Source organism: Molossus molossus, unplaced genomic scaffold (assembly GCF_014108415.1).
Source record: "Molossus molossus isolate mMolMol1 unplaced genomic scaffold, mMolMol1.p scaffold_m16_p_23, whole genome shotgun sequence".
Classification (NCBI taxonomy): Eukaryota; Metazoa; Chordata; class Mammalia; order Chiroptera; family Molossidae; genus Molossus; species Molossus molossus.
Genome location: NW_023425359.1, coordinates 23,736,580 through 23,757,591, shown reverse-complemented (window position 1 = coordinate 23,757,591; position 21,012 = coordinate 23,736,580). Strand labels below are relative to the sequence as shown.

At 48.9% G+C, this 21,012-nt stretch overlaps 1 protein-coding gene across 7 annotated transcripts in view; it reads left to right on the top strand.

Moving 5' to 3' along the window:
• DENND1B (DENN domain containing 1B) overlaps positions 1-21,012 on the top strand; it is a 135,098-nt gene that overhangs the window by 85,341 nt on the left and 28,745 nt on the right. For all 7 annotated transcript variants that reach the window (XM_036277337.1, XM_036277339.1, XM_036277334.1 and 4 more), the window contains 2 exons: positions 6,789-6,914; positions 9,203-9,304. In XM_036277337.1, coding sequence (XP_036133230.1) covers positions 6,789-6,914; positions 9,203-9,304 — 228 coding nt within the window. The remainder of the gene's footprint in view (positions 1-6,788; positions 6,915-9,202; positions 9,305-21,012) is intronic.

Here is a 21,012-nt window from a genome sequence, read left to right as displayed (position 1 = left end):
TGTCCTGTGACCGGCAGGCCACCGGTCCGCGCTTGGCGAAGGGAGAGACAGGGCTGTGTTTCTTTGCTCGTTCGTCATAGGAGTTGCTTCTCCAGTCCCTGTTTGGAGTTCCACCCGGGACCGTTTTCTAAGGATATTTTCACCTGACGTTCACGGTCGCGAGAGGAGGAACCTGGACGCATGCTTCACAGACACCCCTGTGGCTGGGAGCGCGTGATTATTTCCTCGCTCCGCAAGCGACGGCCACGCGGCGACGGCAGCCAGCTGGTCCTCTCCGCGCGGCGCTGGGTGTCTGAGCCGCGCCCTTCTCTCGGTACAGCCCAGAGATGTGATTCCGCAGGAGGTTTTCTATTTGTAAGTCAGCTCTTAGAGACGGTGCCAGTTTTCCTACAATCCCCTTGGTGTGTACTTTTAAACTGTAAACCTTAGATACAAAAGCAGAACACAGAAACGCGACACCTTCAATAACTGGGCTTCCAACCACTACAAAGATCCGTATTTTCTCTAAGGGGAACGAGAGACTCCGTCCCCCTCGCTGCCGTCGCCCGGGTTTTCCCCCTTAATGCCTCCAGCACTTCGGCCGTTTGCAAGTTGATTGACAGCTTGTTGCTCTTACTAATTTTAAGTGCCCAGAAGCCCCTCAGCTTTCTCGTGGCTTTTCATCGCAACTAAATTGCCTCGCTTTTCTGCTAATGTCCCTTTTCTTTTTCAGTGTCTCATCTTCATAGCATGCTTCTCTTTCTTACCGAGGATATAATCCCACTTTGTTTCCAGTCCTTTCTGTCCTGAGCGAAGAGACCTGGTGGGCGTGACATTGTGAGCCCTTTCATAATCAACCCCCCAGACCTTGCTGATACCGTAGTGACTTGGTGAACTCTGAAATCAGTTCCGTTCTGTTCCACTTAACTAGAGACACTAGTGTAGAAGTGTGCCTGGGATGGGGCGTTAATTCACTTATTTACTCATTCAGCACCTGTGTATTGAGCACCTGCTTCGTGCCGGGGTTGTCCAGGAGCTGAGTGGGCAGGGGGAGGGGCTGCTCTCCTGGGCTCTCTCTCCGCTCGACTGACCCAGGCGCATGGCCACCTCAAGGCAAGCTGGGGAATAGCCGGGTTCCCCCTCATCAGTCAACCCTTTGGGGTTTCTACTACCAACGGAAGGGAGAGTGGGGGTGGCTAGACTGGCTGCCGTTTCTGTCCTAAGTAAGCTAAAGTGAAAATAATTGTAGCCATCCTTGCCGGATGCAAAGCCGGACCCGCCTTTTGTGGTCCAGCATCCTCAGGGGGTCCAGGCCCCTTGTAGAACGGGCCAGAGAGGTGTGCACGAGGGAGCCCCGCAATGCAGGGGTGCGCAGCACCCTCGGAGCTCTGCGGGGACGAGCGTGGCCACCTCGGGAAACAGAAGAAGTCCGGGCACAGAGAGGGTTTTATGCACAAGGAGGTCAGAGAGCCAGGCAGGGCGAGGTCATCAAGGACCTGCCGTTGTTGTTAAGGACCTTGGACTTGACTGGAAATTCATCGGAGACTTTTAGCCGAGGAGAATGGGGTTCACCTTGAGTTCTAATAACCTTGCGTTGGGTTCTGAAGATCCCGGGGTGTCAGAAATGAAGCCGGGACGTTGGTTAGGAGACCGTCTAGGTGAGAGATGGTAGTTGCTGAAACTTGACAGAGGAGGCATTTAGAGAAAAGTGGGCAGAGTTGGAATCCCCAGCAGAGGTCAAACTGGAGGGCTTGGTGGCATAGTGCCCGTGCCGGGGGGACAGGGTGCAGCGTGGAGGGGGACCCACAGATTCCTCCAGAGCCCGGGTGAGCGGACGTGGATGTTGAGACCCTGGCCTGGTTCCGGGCTCGAGGTGGGGACAGTGCGGTTCTGATTGTCGAGGGTTGAGCTACCTCTGAAGGAAAGAGTCATCGGTGACACCATATTCTTTAGGTTTGGATAGGTAATTTAAACACACAGAGAAACGGGACTCATCTGCTTTTCGTTTAGTAAAAGTGAAAGGTGACTGTTTTAATCCTTGAATAGCAGCTTGTTAGAAAACAATATTAAGAAGGAACGGTTCATTTTGTTTCTTAAAGAACCCGAACATTAGAAGGATTCAAGAAGCGTAGGGATTTGATACGTGATGCGTATGAAGAATGGTGAACACGTTTCAGGGAGATGTTACCTTTGGAACTTCTCTTTTTCCCTAAAGCAGGTGGTTCTTAGAAGCTTGAACTTTCCTAAATGTACATCGTGTCTGGGGCACCGCTGAGTTAGGTAAAAGGAGGCATTGACACACGTCGCGAGTGTCTCAGGAGGGGTCGGTCGTCTACGTGTGACATCTGAACGCTTGCGTGTCCCTTCTGTCTTGACCCTGACGTTTCTCTCCGAGCCTCAGAAGTGAAATGAACATTTCTGGGCCTGGTTGTTAGCTTCTCTTTCCTGAGAGCTGCGTCTCCAAGTCAAGTGAGAGAAAAACACACCACTTCTCAGAAAAACCCAGCGTGAGTGCTCCCCCCCCGCCCCCCGTTGGCGGAAGGACTGCATCACCCCGATTCCGCACGGGGTGGCACGTCGCTCGCTTGTACCTGTTTGCCATGTGTGCTCAGGTCATTTCCTCCCTTCCTGCGTAGTCACGTAGTGCTGAGAGGAACAGGGGAGAACCGTGAACCCCACATGCTGGAACCGGGGTACAGGCCCCAGGAGGGCAGTGTGTCGCTGTACGGAAGGAGTGGCGGCCTCACAGACCTTTCAGCCTATGTCACTGACGAAATTCTTTCTGCACTTGCATTGTGTTTTCGTTCTACTAAAACACTTGACTGTATCTCAAAAATATCTGCAGACCGAAAAATGTGACAAAATGTGACGTCAGTTTTTTAAAAAATTGATGGTAGAGAGGAAGGGAGAGAGAGAAACATCGATGAGAGAGAACATCGACTAGCCGCCTCCTGCACGCCCCCCACTGGGGATCGGGCCCACAACCTGGGCATGTGCCCTGACCGGGAATCGAACTGAGACCTCTCGGTGCAGGGTCGACGCTCAACCACGGAGCCACACCGACCGGGCACGATGCCAGTTTTGAAGTGAATGTGAGCCATGGGTGACTGAGGATTACTGACTTTCTTAGACTAAAACGAGAAGACAGTTCTCGCTTTGTCAGTATCACATAATAGGGCTGTGTGATTATAGCCATCAACCGAGGTCACGCACTCTCTCAGTGACAGTAAGATGTGCGTATAAGCTTTAGGGTGTCACGGGGCGATGCATGCTTATCTCCCACGAAACCCGGAAGCTTGGAGGTGGTGGCAGGAAATAGTGTTTCCCAGACCAGTGTCGCCCAGGAGACGCCGCTGTTGTTACGGAGGAAAACGGCTAAAAGCTGATAGCACCGCAAAGGCAGTGAGAGCTGGTGGCGACTTACCCCATCCAGATGCCAGACACACAGCCAGTCCTCAGCATTTCGTACTGGCCTCACCTCCTCACATCTACAACTGGCTTTAAAAGTCAGTGGCATTTTTGCCCGGTCCGCGGTGCCTTCAGAAACTCCCCTGCCCGCCCTCTGGCCTCTGAAAACAGGAGCCCGTCAGGTCTCCGACAGGCTCGGTCCGCCCCGCGTCGTCGGCAGACTCTTCTCGCAGGCGTAGAGGCTGAAATCATGTAGCAACACGCCGAGGAAAGATGTTCCCTGTTCCCTGCCCGGCGTGTTTGTCTCCCGTCGCCGCCGGAAATGAGCCGATGCTCATGTGGTAGGACGCTGTCCAGCAGGAGTGTCGTCGGAACCACAGACGCAGCCGAAAATGTCCTCGTCCACGGGAACGGGCGAAATTCACGTGAGCAGTGTGTCTGATTGAACCTGAGCTATTTCAGAGGTTCTTGTTTCTTCCCGTCAGCAAAATGAACTTCCCAGGAGGTAGTCGGCCTGTCTGGTACCGAGTCTTTCAAATCCACTGTACTTTTTTTTTTTTTTTTTGGTCTTTATTGATTTTAGAGAAAGAAGGGAGAGGGAGAGAGAGGTAGAAACATCGATGAGAGAACATCGGTGGGCCGCCTCCTGCACGCCCCCCACTGGGGATCGGTGCCCTGGCCTCTTGGTGCGGGGCCGACGCTCAACCACGGAGCCACACCGGCTGGGCACAGTGTACATTTTACACTGGCAGCGGGTCTCAGTGTGGAACAGTCACATCTCGTGGGCTGGTGTCTCGTGGCTACCGTATGGAGCGCAGGGTTCGAGAACTAGTATTTCCTAATTTCTACGGACCGGTGGCTGGCGGACTGGTTTGGTCGGAAGGGCTGGTGGGATGAATCTCCTGGTCACGCTGAGCTGCAGGCAGGCCCCGAGGACTCGGGGTGCTGGAGAGTCAGGGTGGTGCCGGCTGCCTGCAGTCTCTGTGAGCCTGTGGGCTGTGATTTCCTCAGAACACGCGATTTGTGGAGAACCGAACCGTTCCCTTCATGTTCTCGAGAAAAACACCCTTGGAGGAATTTTCTTTAGCAAAGGGACAAGGCGTGACATTTTAAAAATATATATTTTCTAAAGTAAAATTTTAACATAACCAATCCTGCCCTGGTCGGTTTGGCTCAGCAGTTGGAGCGTCGGCCTGCGGACCAGGAGTCCCCGGTTTGGTTCCTGCCAAGGGCATGGACCTCGGTTGCAGTTTGTCCCCGCCCCGGTTGGGGTCATGTGGGTGGCAGCCACTCGATGTGTCTCTCTCATGTCAGTGTGTCTCTGTCTCTCTTCCTCCCTCTCTCCCTGCCGCTCTCTCTGAAAACAAATGCAAAAATGTCCTTGGGTGAGAATAAAAATAAATAGATAAATAAAAAGAGCCCAATCCTGTGGTTTTTATAATACTTGGAAAGACCAGAGTCTCACTCCTGCCGTTAGAAGCCGTTTTGGGAGATAAGGGTTAAATACACAGATGCTAGTCATTCCCATCGGCTTGGTTTAAAAGACATTTGAAGTGTCATAAAAAATAACATTATCACAGACTTCGGAATAGAGGACGTTAAGTCTGAAAATTTATTTTGCACCGTTCAGCTGTGTTTATTGTTTGAATGGGTAGGTCACTTAAAAACGTGGCCTTTTTGAGGTTGGGTTTTAACAGTCAGAACTTCCTATTGTATATGAGTTCCGGCGCATGCACTTTGTGGGCTACATGGAGGAAGCTCCTGCCTTTCAGCTGAATCTACGGAGCCCAGGTAGAAACGGAAGAGGCCACAGCTACTGGGAGAAGACCTGTATGGCAGAGGCCTTTGTGCACAGATGATGGATATCATAACCCAATAGTTTTCTCAAAACTATGCTTCTAATTGGACCCAATGGGGGTCTCTTCCTTTGATCAGATCAGAGGAACTATGACTTTACCCTGGAAAATGTCACTCCTGTGAAGGTTTGTCACCTGTTGAGCCGGTCTTTCCTAGGGTGCTGCGTTCATCCCTCATTAGCATTATTCAAAGTTGAATTGTTAATCAGGTTGACACTTCAATCACAATCATCATTGGGGAGGGTAGTCAGGACCGCTCCTGTAAGGAAATGAAAATATTCCTTCTTTGCATGTGTGTGTGTGTGTGTGTGTGTGTGTGTTTATAAAATGACATTATTTTGTTGTTGGGCAGTCTCCTAAGGATAAGAGCGTGCTCCGTGAGGGAAGCAATCCAATCCGGTCAGAATTTGTCTCCTGTTTCTTTCCTTAAAACAGAAATGTTACATGACTCGCTGTCCCCATGTAAATTTAGCATCACCGTATTCCAAGTGTGCGGAGTGTTTTTCTATTACGTGCGAAAGGAATGAATGGGTTCACGTCACCTCACCTCGCCCTCAAGAAATAAGAGTGTGTATCAGTAGTGTGATCACACAGTGTGACCATCTCCGTGAGGGCCGGTCTTCAATAGTACGCCTTCCTTAAAACACACGGCGCTTGAACTTGAAGGACGGAAATGTAGGAACAATGACAACAAATGTGGGTGCCTTTTACAATTATGCCAATCCCTAGATAATAGAAACTGGCATAATTGAAGCACATGAATGCTTGAATCTGGTGAGTCGGTCAGAGGCGGTAACACTGAACTCAAACTACACGTGGTGGTGGGAAGAACTGGGTGGAACCGGGTTTGAATCTGCTTTGCCCTCGACCAGCATCCAGTGAGCACACCACAGCTGCGAGTCCCCTTTCATCATGCATCCAGGGCCACAGAAACTCGTTTCTGAGGAGACCAGAAGGTTAAAGGAGACAGCGCAACATGTGCGTGACGTCCAATTCTCTACGCACGGCAGGCTCTCCGTCACCTTACCCTCCTGCCCCATTTTATCTAATGATGCTCAACACCATTCCGCAAACGCCTGGAAACTTCCAGGTGCAAGTGAGGCTTCCGAACACACACCGCAGTGGGAAGTGACCCTGGAGGACCCGCGGTAAACAGCCAGACAGAGCGGACACCGCGATACCCACCCCGTTTCGTCTCTAAGACCAGTCGACACATGTTGTAATTGCTAAAAATCTGCAGAAAAGTGGCTCGCAAGCAGTTTACCGTAAAATAATTAAAGCTTATTTATGTCAAGAGGCCTTGGGAAAAAAAAGAAAAAGGAAAAGAGAGCATAAAGCAATTTGCATTAGCTTGTGCCTGAGTCCCTGCCTTCCTTTCAATTAGCGGACCAGCAGGTGCTCCGGCGGGTAAAGGGGGAAGCTGCCAGGGAGGAGGCTGAGTTTGGGGCTGACCTGCAGACACCGCGGCGTGCCTGCTGATTGGGTTCGGACCTCGCTGGACCAATTTCCGAGGTGTTAATTTAACTGTTCCTCTCTGTCCTGCAGGTCTCGGCCCTAAAAAACAAACTGAAGAAACAGTCCACCGCCACGGGGGATGGAGTGGCCAGGGCCTTTCTCCGGGCTCAGGCTGCTTTGTTCGGATCCTACCGGGACGCCCTGCGGTACAAACCTGTGAGCCTGCCTTCCGTCGAGATTTTAATGTGCTTTTTAATAGTTCTTTGGGATGGGGGGAAAAACCCAACATTCTAACACCACACCTTAAAAAGGTATCACAAAGGTCTTTGAAAATCCCAAATAGCATGCTGTAAAACATGTTCTGTGTCCAGTTTCTTGACTTTTTGGTTTTAGTTCTTTTAGTCCCTTGAGCTAATATTGCCCACATTCTTTTTTTTTTTTTTTTTTATCCTCACCCAAGGACATTTTTCCATTTTTTGTTCAGATAGAGTGGGAGGGAGACAGAGGAAGAGAGAGAGAGAAACATCGACGTGAAAGGGACACATCGAGTGGCTGCCACCCGCACGACCAACCAGGGCCGGGGACAAACTGCAACCGAGGTACGTGCCCTTAGCGGGAACCGAACCCGGGTCTCTCTGGACCACAGGCCGATGCTCCAACCGCCGAGCCAAACTGGCCAGGGCTGCCCACATTCTTTTGCATATCGATACCTTATTTCTCTTTCTACAATTGAGATATTTACCTCTGAACTAATAAATGGTGTCAGGGCATTTTTTTTTTTTTTTAAACCACCTGATCTTGTTAAAATCATTAAGAAACTAACCAGACAACGGGGTTTATTGCACTGAGTTCAGAAATAACAAGTGCAAAATGAAAGTCGAGAAATATGCGGACTTGAAAATTTCACAATATTTGGAGATTTAATGTCACCCCAATTCATAACGTTTTTTTTTAGTGAGCTCATCTATTTAGCAGATCCTAGCTCACCTCACCATTTCTTTTCTGTCTTAATACCCTAAAATGATTATCATGTAGAATTGTAGCCAGGGTTTTAGATTGTTCAAAGAGATGTGCATCAAAATATATTTGTTTCTCTGTCTGAATTACGGGTAAAGTATGTTGGTCTGATTTTCTGAGTGGCTCTTCCCTGACCAGACACATAAGTTGTACTGAATGAAAAACACTGAGTTAGTAGTCAGACCTGCTGAAAATTCCACCCTTGTCAGGCTGTGTGACGCCACACACTTCCTTCATCTCTGTCCTCTTATTTGTCAAATGAGAGTTTTTACAGCATCTACCTTGCAGGATTGGTGTGTAAACCTCACCGTAAACTACGTAACACTCTGACGCAATGGTATAGTTGACAAATACCTGCGGTTAATTACAGAGAACAATATAACTAATTAAAGTTGTTGGAAAGGGATTTGAATAATGGACAGTTTGTGTTGGGGGGTGAGGGTGGAGAGCTTTAGCCTGTATCAAAGTTAACTACTTTTTAAGACTTAAACAATGTGGGATCAAACTAATGTGGTAGATGAACTGAAGAAAAGCGATGAAGGTATTGATTCTTCCCCCAGACTGGGTTTGGTTCAAATTCTCACTCTGTGACTAACTGGTTGTATGGAACCTCAGTGTTTTTTAGTTTTCTCATGTGTAAAATAATAATAATAGTAATATTTCTTGGGTTGTTTAGAGGGTATATGTAAGTGACTTAGAATAGTGCCTGACATATAGCTGGTGGTCTCTATATTAGGTATTGTTATGAAAAAAAGGCGTTTTAGAAGTAGAACATTTGGTCAGGAAATCCCTTTAATGTAACTAAATACAGTACCCTTTTCTGATCTGAAAGAAATACATTGTTACAAACAGCAGATTACTTTGACTTGTTGGGTTTTTTTTTTTTTTGATATGCATGTTATTGTGAATATTCATAATTCAATCTAATGATATTCAGTCTTTGAGGGGATTTATTTATTTATTTATTTATTTTTAATCCTCACCCGAGGATATTTTTCCATTTTTTTGTACAGATAGAGTGGGAGGGAGAGAGAGGAAGGGAGAGAGAGAGAGAAACATCGATGTGAAGGGACACATCGAGTGGCTGCCATCCGCACGACCAACCAGGGCCGGGGACAAACTGCAACCGAAGTACATGCCCTTAGCGGGAACCGAACCCGGGTCTCTCTGGACCGCAGGCCGAAGCTCTAACCACTGAGCCAAACTGGCCAGGGCGAGGGGATTTATTTTTGAAGGAGTGAAATTGAGCAATTTCAAGAGGCTAAGAGATCTTCGGTTAGAAAGCTATGCGAGAGGCTTGGAGGAGGAGGAGGGTTCCGCCAGCCTCCAAGCCAGATATTATGTGGGGGTCTGTGTGACTCCGTGTAGACTGCAGCACCTCGAAGTTGATTCTGTGTCACAGCTGCTCTGTGACTCCTCGTGACACGTGTGGGAGGCTGGTTCTTCTGGACTTTCTCTTGACGCCTGGCGTTCTTCCTCTGCGCTAGGGTGAGCCCATCACCTTCTGCGAGGAGAGCTTCGTGCAGCACCGCTCCAGTACAATGAAGCAGTTCCTGGAAGCCGCGGTGAACCTCCAGCTGTTCAAGCAGGTAAGAGGGGCCGACACGCTCCCCCCGTAACGGAAGACGACGAGAACGGAACAGAAATGTATCCAAGCCATGAGTAACAACTTGGATAGAATTTCAAGACGTGTTTCTTTGTTTTGTAACTCTAGAGCCAGGGTATGGAACTCCAAAAGTATTATGTAATAATAATAATAATTTTGCTATTACGAAGTTCCTCATCGAAAGTGCTCAGCTGATGGTCTCCCCGAGGAAGAGTGTTCATACACAGTAGAAAAGGTGACCTCACTAGTTTTACGTAAGGCATCTGAGACTAAGGAGTTACCTTGGTATGGTAGATCGATACGGTAAACAAACTGTATATACACACACACATATATATATATAAAAATCTTCAGCCGAGGATATTTTTACATTCATCTTCATACAGAGTGGGAGGGGGAGAGAGAGAGAAATAACGACGTGAGAGAGACACATTAATGGGTTGCCTCCTGCGACCCCGACCAGGGCCGGGGATGAATCGTAACCAAGGTACGTGCCCTTGGCTGGAATCAAACCCACGACTCATTGGTCCACGGGCTGAGGCTCTACCACTGAGCCACACCAGCCAGGGCAAACTGTATGTTTTTTTTTGTAGGACAGTCCCAGCGTAACCCAGTTTATAAAAATCATTCATTGATATGTAAGTTGATAAGCTCTGCAAGACTTTTCACCACCAAAAAAATGTATAAAGATTTTAGAAAGGAAGACAGCAAACTGACATTCTTGTTACTCTGAAGATAGAGGTATGTTTCTCAAGGCAGACAGGGACAGCTTCATAGATTTGACTGCACCGAAATAGAGAACTTTGGGTCATTAAAGGCCACCATATTCGCCATATGTACGAACCACCCAAGAATTTAGAATCTAGAATATTGACAAAAAACAAACAAAACAAAATTTCTCTGTGTCAGTAAAAATCATATCCAATATAACTGTGCAAAAGACTTGAATAGATATGCAAGACAGTCAACCTTATTTGTAATTACAGAACATCAAGTAAAAACCACAGTGAGCTACCGCCTCATACGCACCAGATGGGCCCCATTTTAAAAACCTAAAAATCTCGTCCTGGCCGGTTTGGCTCAGCGGTTGGAGCGTCGGCCTGCGGTACAGAGAGACCCGGGTTCGGTTCCCGCTAAGGGCACGTACCTCGGTTGCAGTTTGTCCCCGGCCCTGGTTGGTCATGCGGGTGGCAGCCACTCGATGTGTCCCTTCACATCAATGTTTCTCTCTCTCTCTCTTCCTCTCTCTCCCTCCCACTCTATCTGAACAAAAAATAGAAAAGTGTCCTCGGGTGAGGATAAAAAAAAAACCAAAAAACAAAAACCTAAAAATCTCAACTTTTGGCAAAGGCCTAGAGCAAGGAGCCAGTTGTAGCGGACGGTGGGCGTGTACATTTGCACAGGTTGTTTAGAAAACACTTGGACACGACCACTTAAAGTACAAGTTCTTTATGACCTAGAAATTCACTCTGAGTTGGGCAGCCCAAAATCACTGCCCCAAATCGCTCATAATAGCAAAACCGTGTCCGTCAGTAGAGAAATGAAGACGTTTCTAATTTCACGCGCTAGAACACAGTGCCCCAGAGAAACGAATGAGCGGCAGCAACACCATGAGAACTGAACGCAAGGAACACGTCCCTGGAGGATTCACGAGTCCTTTTAGGTCGTGTTCACCAGCAAGGAAGTGTAAAGGCTGTGTTTAGGGAACCACCTCTGTGCTAAAATTATAGACAAACAAACACAGGACACGCTGAAAGAATTGGAGTCTTTTCTGTGGGGAGAAGGATGCCCTGGGAGAGGCCTTCTCAGGAAGGGGTTGTTCTGGTAGTTTGTGTCAGCATTATGATTTAAATGATTAAGTCGTTAAGATGTAAATTATTCACGCAGTGTATGAACATCCCATTTTTGAATGTTTCCGGCATTGCCAGTAGTGGGCTGTGTTTTCCTTGACAGCTGACTTTTACCCTCTCTGGGCCTCAGTTTCTGCAAGTGTGCCCCCAGTCCACCTGGAAGGTCCCCGAGTTTGAGATCCCCGCCGGCCCTCGCATTCCACGATACTGTGAAATAAACAGAATGTAGACGGATGGTCGTAGGTTCCATTTGGATAAACTCCTCTCTAGATAATGGACTTGGAAGGAATCCCAGAAACAGCCTCTTAAGTCCACCGCCCCGGCAGCTCCATCTTGCTCTGGCCAGCAGCCCAGCAAAGACTTCAGCCCTTCCCCTCGCATCAGCTACCTGAAACCGGCGGCTGGTGTGCAGGTTGCTAACTGGTACTGTACCTGCGTGACTTCCTGCCTTGGATAGATGTGCCCGAGCATGTGACATGTTAGCATTGGGCGGAGGGGGCTGAAGGTCACCCCACTTTCTTCTGTGTAGGCAACATTTCCGTAAATCTGAAATTATTTCAACATAGAAAGCTTAAACCGATTGCCAAAAAAGTACCCATAGAACATTCACATCCAGGCATCTTCCTGTCTTGTTACGAGTGTGTCTCATGCCGTCGGGCCCCCTGCGCCCTGGTTGCTCGGGGGGAGAGGGGGGTTGTGTTTCCAGGTGTAGTGAACAGCAGAAGAATCCTCGCTCCGTTCTTCCTACCACACTTCCTCGGACACTTAGTGTTGGCATGTTGACGACCAATGTTTCTTGTGAGGCTCCTGTTCCTTTTCACCTGTGATGTAACTTTCTGCCCTTTTCCTTGCTGTTTCTCCAGGCAGTATCCCCCCCCCATCCCGGTGTCCTAGGCAGTTAACGCTGATTTTCTCCCTGTCCCCTAAAAGTGGCAGTCCCCTGGGCTCTCTCCTCAGGCCGTTTCTCTGAGTCATACCCTCTGTCTGGCTTCGCTTATGGGAGACCATAGCTACCTACCCGTGATAAATCCCAAAGAGCTCTTTAGCCTAGACCTATGGAAAGGTAAATGTGTGTGCACAGTATATGTCTTTACACGAGTGTCTTCATGTACGTGTGCATACGTCACCCACGTACACGCGTGCGTGTGTACACACACGTATGGACCCGTGTGCATTCCTTCCTTCGGGATCCGGTGCTCCCCTGCTGCCTGACCCAGAGCATTAGGGATTAGCTGGTCCTCCCTGCCCCCGGGGTCCGGCGGTTTACTACGTTCTGTGGATTCTGCATCCCAAATACGACTTCGTTCCGTCCCATTCGGTTCTCTCCAGTTTCAGGGTCAGGGACTTGGGTCAGAGAACAGGCCTTGTGTTCATCCATTCGGTCCCCCTCCGTCCTGCTGTAGAGAGTTCTTTCTGAAGCACAAGCTCTCCGTCTGTCTCACCACGCACAAGACGAAGTCCGAGCCCAGCCCGGCGCACAGAAGCCTTCGTCCTCTGGCTGCTGGCTCTCTGGGTTGTCACTTCTCCGGTGACCCTTGCTCATAGCCTCTCCGGACACTGCTCGTGGCTCCGCAAGAGGCTTCGTGCCTCCCAGCTCGGGTTGTAACAGACGCTCAGTATATTGTCAGCGAGCGAACAGCAGTGACTGTGCACGAATGAAGTAACACTTGTGAAGCGCTGACTCATGCCGGGCGCCGTTTCGATGCTTCATCCCATCTGGTTCAATCTGCACAATAACCGCGTCATCCCACCCTTTAATTTTGGCCACTCGGCAGGTTATAAACCCAAATGATAGGGAGGTTCAGGAGCTCACCGGGAGTTCACACAGTAGCTAGTCTGCGGTAGAGCCAGGATTTGGACAGGAGAGCCATTAAGGTTCCCTGTCCCGGCAGGAAGAAATGAATGAATCCGTGCGTGTTTGCTTGTTCTGTTCTTAGGCCTCCGGTTTGCACTCTGTCTCTGTTTGACTTCGCCCAACGCGGCCGTTCTTCAAGACACAGCTCGTGCATCCCTTTTCCGGGTTCTGTGCTGCCCGATCTTCTTTATTTATATGACTTTTTAAATATCGACGTGAGAGAGACACATCGACTGGTTGCCTCCTGCACGACCCCAACCAGGGCCAGAGGCAAAATGCAACTGAGGTACATGCCCTTGACCAGAATCGAACCAGCGACTCATTGGTCCACGGGCTGACGCTCTAACTGCTGAGCCAAACCCTCCAGGCCGATCTTCTTAAATTTCTATCTTTTATTTATTTATTATTATTATTTTTTAAATCCTCACCCGAGGACATTTTTTGATATTTTGTTCAGATAGAGTGGGAGGGGGAGAGAGAGAGAAAAACATCGACATGAAAGGGACACATCAAGTGGTTGCCACCCACACGACCCAACCAGGGCCGGGGACAAACTGCAGCCGAGGTACGTGCCCTTAGCAGGAACCGAACCCGGGTCTCCTCAGACCGCAGGCCGACGCTCTAACCGCTGAGCCAAACCAGCCAGGGCTTAAATTCCTATCTTTTAGCGCTGTGCATTTACCCTGTGTATATTCATTGGCCCTTTTGGCTTTCTTTTGAGTTGTAGATTCTGTAAAGTGTTTTCGTATCTTAATAACTAATATGTAACAGGCACTTAATATTGTTAAATAAAGAAATCAAATAGAAACTGCTGAGTGACTCCCTGTTGGCAGGAGAAAGCATGAACGTTTTGGCAATGTTGGAAGATAACAAGTTTATAAAATTGAATAGGATGGAACTCATTTGGGGATCATCCAAAAAGTGTAGGAATCAGGTGTAACTGGGTTTGAATCGAGTGGTGGCCGTAACTGTAACCCCGGAGGGTCCAGACAATGGAGCATTGTGCCGAGCGAGCGCTCAGTGGGCCCCGAGCCTTCTGTATTTGGTGCTGTGACCCACTTTCCCTGACTTAACAAGACACAGGATGAAAGGAGCAGGTCAGAAGCCAAGCGTTTCCCTTTGCACGTTAGCTAGAGATCGGGGGAGATTTCAGAGAGCTTTTAACATACACGGTCACTTCTTCTAAATTCTCTGCATTTTCCTTTCCACCTCTGCAGAGCAGAAGCGCGTCGTTGTTCACAGGACGTAATTCATAGCGAAGACCAGCGCGTTCGCAGTGCGAGATTCGGCAGGTTGGGGTGTCAGGGAACATCTGCGGGTGGATGGTGTGAGACGGCGACGGTAGCAAACACACATTTCACGACGTGAAAAAAGAGTGGAAATGAAATGTGACAGGAGCTGTGGGGACTCGTGGGCAGCAGGAAGGAGGCACCCGGGGGGTCGTCTATCAGCACAGGGGTGCACTCGGTGGGCATCCTGTTAACTACTTGCGGGTAGTACCCCAAGCAGTGTTGTGCGAGGTGTGATCTCAAAGCACCTGCATCGGCTTTACCTAGAAAATCCATTAAAGGGGCATTCTTTTCTCTTTTTTTTTTTTTCAATTTTTATTCATTTATTTTTGTTACAGATGTTTCTCCTTTTTCCCCACTAGTCACCCTCTTCCCCATCCCACCCCCCACCCACCAGCATTGTCTGAGTCCATTGGCTACACACAGATGCATGTAAGCTCTTTGGTTCATCTCATCCATCCCCCCGCCTCCTCTGAGGTCTGTCAGCCTGAACCATACTCCTGGCTATGTCTCTGGGTCTATTTTGTTCATCAGCTTTATTTTGTTCATGATATGCCACAAATAAGTGAGATAAAGATAAAGATTCTTTAGTCTGACCTTCAAAATTTCTGATTCAGGAAGGCTGGACTCAAACCCAGGCATCTACATTATTCATGACATATAAACACACACACACTCAAGCTGGAGAGGCGCTCACCCCAACATTCCCTGCCCCTCCTCTCCCTCCACAGCGATCTGTCTCCTGTACTCGAGGCTGTGTCCTGGGTGCTGGGGTCCCTGGGGGACAGTGCAGGAAAGGATTTCTGTCTCTGTGAATCCTTTATGTCTGGGGGGGGGGCAGACAGTAAATGAATTGTGTAGCACGTGTGAAAGTAGATCGAGCTGGAGAGGGGCGTGGCCAGGGGTCAGGCTGCAACGGGAGAATCGGTGTAGGTTTCGCAGAGAGAGTGGCTCTTGGGCACCCTCCTACACGCCGATCGCAGGGAAGCGATGTCACTGAGAAGCGATGGCAGCTTGGTCGGATTCCAGATCTTTCCTAAAAATCGAATGGGTGTCTGTTCTGGAAGATGGAGTGTGAGGTGTGAGGAGTCGCAGGCGATCCCACAATTTCTCATCGGGGATGTGGCTGTCATGGTGTTGAAACAGGGAAGACTCTGGGCAGAAGAGAGCCGGGGGCGGGTTCACGCTGAACGTGTTAGGGTTGAGATGCCCACTAGACATCCAAGTGGGACTTAGGTTCGGCAAATGGATAAGCGCAGCAGAGGGGACTGTGACGCTGGAGACACATTTGGGAGCCATCAGCGTAGAGATAGTACTTAAAGCCATTTCGCTGGAGACCCAGGGAGAGCCCCAAAGACGTGAGTCTAAATACAAATGACTCTCGGTCCAGGGACTGGAGACTGGCCAGAGCCAAGGAGGCGGAGAAAGGGTGTGGCCGGCCGCGTGGGAGAGAATTCAGGCGGTAACTCATCTTTGCAGCCAGGCAGGAAGAGAAGACCAGGGAGGAAGGTCACGCAGGAGCACAGTGCTTCATGCCGAGCGGGAGAGGAGGCAGGTCCGTGGGAGGAGGAGATGGAGGCAGCAGGCAGATGTGGTGCCGAGAGCTCACAGCATCTCCCTGAGGGGCGTCAGCTGTTTTTTATCTGCAGTGAAATGAGGAAGCAAGGTGCTCAGCTGAGAGGGGAGGTGTTGGAGGTGAAAGGAAAGAGAAGATACGAAACAGAAGGAGAAGGAATGGACTAGAGGGGTCACTCGGAGCACGGGAGGTAGCCAGAGAGAGGCTGAGCGAGCGGAGCCACCGTGGCTGGTGGGTGCTCTCTGGACACCCGAGCCTTGGGCAGGCCTCCTGACCACCTGCTGTTCCTGCGTGACTTAGACTCCTCTTCCCCCATCAGCCACGTGGCTTCTTTCCTCACCGCTGACCAGTCTCGGCTGGAAGTGTCCTCGCCCCACACCCCCCCAGCTGCCCTGCACAACTCCAGTGTATTCTCCAATACCCCTCACCTTCTCATCCAAAACAACGTATCACATATTTCATGCCGGAACCCCCCGCCCCCACTCCCCCCGAGCTGTCGAAACATCACAAGGGCTTGGATTTTGGTTAGTCTTATTCATTTTTGTATTTCAGTCATCTAGAAAAGCGCACATAGTAAACATTCAATTAAGTAGTAATTGAATGATTGCATTAATGAAGTCTTTGGTCCAGTGGTCATGAAGTTCAACAGATGCAGTTCTAGAGGAAATTATTCAATGTCTGCCTGTTGGTCCACCCTGGAAGGTCCTATTGTCCCCCGATGTTGTTTTAAATGTTGAGTTTTTTAATAAGAAATTGCACTGAACGGGCCTCTTATACTCTTCAAAGTGTTTTTTGTTCATTATTCCATGGCAGTCTTATTCAGTCTACTCAAGAGTCACGTGATCACCTCATCTTTGAAATGGAATAAAAATAACAATGTTTCTGTTCCTTCACCTACTTCATTGTCTTGACTGAAGCTCTGAGCTAAGCTAGCTTACTCCTGCTGGTGACACCAGCCGGTGTTCACGTGCAGCCGCCCCCAGAAAGCCTCGCGTTAGCAGGTGTCTGTAAACATCCTATGGCTGAGTTTATGGTGACCCTTTGGCATCGTTTTCAGTGAATTGTCAAGGTTTACCGAGCATTGAGAATGTGAAATATTTAAATCAGACAACTTTTTTTTTTAGCCCAAAGCATTATATAGAAAGGAAATGTTAAAGATCCCTGGGAAATTAATATATCTTAAAAATAAGATTTTTAAATTGTAGTTATGTCTTTTTTCCTTGTTAAAGATTTCTGAGTCATTTGAAATGTGTCTAGCTCTCGAGACTTGAATTGTATTCGGTTAGTGATCTTCCAAGAAGGGCTGCTCCTGTGAGACCGTTTTGTAGCCTGGTAACTTTTCCTCTTCGGGGTGTGTGGTTGCGTCCAGGTTCTCCTGAGGGCCGGCTACTCGAGGGGTCCACTCAGCGTCCCCTCCCCCAGCTGGGCAAAGACCTGCACCACTGACCCCGCTCTCCAGAACACTCTGTTCTTAGCTTTTCACTCTTAATTCATTTATTCACTTATTCCCCTGATGCAACTTGAGTTTTTCAGGTCTTTTTATTGACTTTATTGAGGTGACCTTGGTTAATAAAATTATATAGGCTTCAAGTGCACAAATCTATAATGCAATACATACTATATAGTATAGTGTGTTTCTGGAGCTTATATTTTTTAAAATATTTATTTATTTATTGTTAATCTTCACCCGAGGATATTTTCCCATTGATTTTTAGATAGAGTGGAAGGGAGGAAGGGAGAAAGAGAGAGAGTAACATCGATGTGAGGATGTGAGAGACACACATCGATTGGTTGCCTCCTGCACAACCCCCACCAAGGCTGGGGATCGAACCCACAACCCAGATACGTGCCCTTGATTGGGACTCAAACCCACAGCCCTCCAGTCCGTGGGCCAATGATCTCACCTCTGAGCCAAACTGGCCAGGGCGTGTCTCTTGCGCTTGTTAAAGAATCACGTCTGTATGTCTGTCGTGCTCCGAGGTTGGCCGGTTGGCTGCGATGGACTAGGTACACGTGCGTCCAGGCCCCTGGGGCGGGGGGAGGGGCATCCCGGGCACAGCAGGCTGGGGTTGGCTGGGGGCCAGGAAAGCGCGGACTGCTGGGGAACGAAGGCCTGTGCGAGCATAGGGGTCCTGCTTAGGGGACCCTGGCCGGGGCGCAAGTTAATCCACGCATCTGGGCGGAACCGGTCCTCGTCTGTCTTAGAGAGGCTCGCCGTCGAGTCTGTTCTGGAGGTTCGGGCGCGGTCCGAGTGTTCGCGTCACGGTCACTGATTTTAAACACCGACGTGAGCCTTCGTTTTTATTTAACGGCTCGGCCGAGCCAAGCGCCTGGGAAACAATAGGGAAGGTCTTGGAGCTGACTCAGTTTCCCCCCCAAGGAGTTCTGTGCAGATTAAAGTGCTTGGACAAACCTTGGTGACATCCACATGAAAGGGTGAACAGAAGGCAGTTTCGCTGCTGAAAAGTAGTTCTCTTGTCACCTGTCACGCCTCTCTAAGATCGCGTCATCAGACTAACAAAATCCAGCCCTTCAAGTGTCGATGATGGAGGGGGGTAATATGATTAATCTTGAGAATGATGTCTCTTCTTATTTAAATCAATTTTATCTATTTATAATTTAAAGTAAAACATGGAATCCGTGCTGTGAAATTATGGCCATGAATTTTTTATTTTTATTTTTTGGATATTGCCAATTTTTTTTTTATCCTCACCTGAGGGCAGTTTTTCATTTTTTATTCAGATAGAGTGGGAGGGAGAGAGGGGAAGAGAGAGAGAAACATCAACATGAAAGGGACACATCAAGTGGCTGCCACCCGCACGACACAACCAGGGCCGGGGACAAACTGCAACCGAGATACATGCCCTTAGCGGGAACCGAACCCGGGTCTCTCTGGACCACAGGCCAACGCTCTAACCGCTGAGCCAAACCGTCCAGGGCGAGATTGCTAATTATTTATGTTCTGGTCTGATCGTTTTTGGTGTGATTAGTTCAGGTTTTAATTTTTGCTTTTGGAATAAAAAGCAAAATTTGAAGATTGAAGGGAAAACCATCATCTTAAAGTCCTATAAAAATCCGCAGTCTAATTGTCTGTTGACCTGTGGCACTTGCGTTGTTGGTAGCAGTGTTCCCTGACATGGCTCACAATACAAAACCCATGTCTTCCAGTTACCCGAAGATACATGCTTGCTACATGACGTGGGTGACGATTAATCAAGGCTAAGGCCCGTTATAAAGTCATGCTTTTCCCAGCAGATACTGTTTTTTGATTCAAAGTTATTTCTGTGCAACAGTAGCTAAATATGTTACCTTTTTCTCTTACTATGAAATGCTCTAGAGCAGAGGTTCTCAACCTTCCTGATGCCACGACCCTTTGATACAGTTCTTCATGTTGTGGTGACCCCAACCATAAAATTATTTTTGTTGCTACTTCAGAACTGTAATTTTGCTACTGTGATGTCTTAGGCGACCCCTGTGAAAGGGTCGTTTGACCCCCAAAGGGGTCGCAACCCACAGGTTGAGAACCGCTGCTCTAGAGTTATCAGAATAGTGTGTGACCGTGAACCAACTCCTGTGTGTGTGTGGGGGGGGCATTATTGAGTCAAAAATATTTTGTTTTGTTAATCCTCGCCTGGGGATGTTTTCCCATTGAGCTGAGAGTCCTGTTACCTTGCGCCTTCTGTCCGTGAACACCCCTTCTGAGCTTCTCCCTGGGTGTCTGTGTTTGTGTGTGTGTATATAGGATGACGTCTGTGCACACAAATCCACCTTGGGTTTTAAGAGCAAGCGTTTTCTTTAAGCGTGTGTGCTGATAAGTGTCCGGTTGTCACCGACAGGGTGTTTTGCAAGGTCGTGATAACACGTGGCATCTAGCCAGGTGATTGATTCCTACCGGCTCACATCCCCAGGCAGTAACCCAGGGTAGTGACTCATCCTCGAAAACGCACCATCAGTAAATAGTTGGGGATTTATCTCTTTTTAGACTTGACCCATTCCACTCAAAGTAAAACGGATGGATGATTTCCAGTAAACACAGAAATGAAAACCTTTTAAAGAGTCCCAGAGTCTTAATCCTTTAAAGCGGATTAAGTCCTTTAAAAGGATGTCTTCGTTTGTTCCCATTGTCAGGAATGTATGACTTTAAATTTATCATCCTGCCCCACCTTGCTTTTTGCAAAGTGATACTTCGTCCATCAGACGAGATCACTTTGGCTTGATTTATGATGCTGTGCTGAAGGTGTGTGCGAGCCCGACTTCGCAGGCATTTTAAACCACTTTACTCACAACTTAACCATTGAGTGTAGGTCGCAGGGACGCCGACGTTAGAAGTCACTACCTTTGATCCAAGGCGGAAGGAGATGAATCATTCTATACGCAGGAATTATTTAACGGTAAAACCTTAGCCCATCTCAGCGTGCGTCTGTGTCGGCAGCCGTGTGTCCACGCAGGTGTTTCCCAGGTACGGAGGGTGCCGGGCCTGCGTTCAGGAGGCTCAGCCGCGGAGGAGAGGACACGGCGCTGGTGGGGACGTGGACGGTGTCACTGAACACTCCTTCTGTGCCCACAGTCATGGTGCCTCATTTTATTTTCATTGACTCTCGCCACGCCCCGTAAGGTGTGTATTCTCCTTCCTACTTCTCCGACGGGAAACAGACCCCCAGATGGCGGGTCGTCCACCGTCATAGAGCCCATGAGCTGCGATGTGACGCTCATCTGTCCCAGCAGGAGCCCCTGTGGGCCAGGCACAGTGAGGATAGAAACAGGCCACCTCACGTCCTGCCCTCCACGAGTTCTGATTTTCCTGACAGTAACTCATACTCAAAAAAAACCAAAACAAAAAAAACCACAACTATACCCTTTCAGGCCATGTCGATTTAAACTCGAATGACCACATTTTGGGTCAAAACCACCCCATGGTGTAAAAAGGTCGCGGAACCATGTCGGAGCAGCGATGTGCCGGTCCATCTGCCGTTTTCCCTCGTTCTTGGTCCGGCAGAGATCGCTGCTCTGAGCCTGGGCGGCTCTGCGGCGCCCCTCCCGCCCACGATCCGAAGCTGCTGCTGCGGAGGAGGACTGGGCTGTCTCCCCAGCTGCTCTCCGCTCCTTTGTCCGTGAACCACG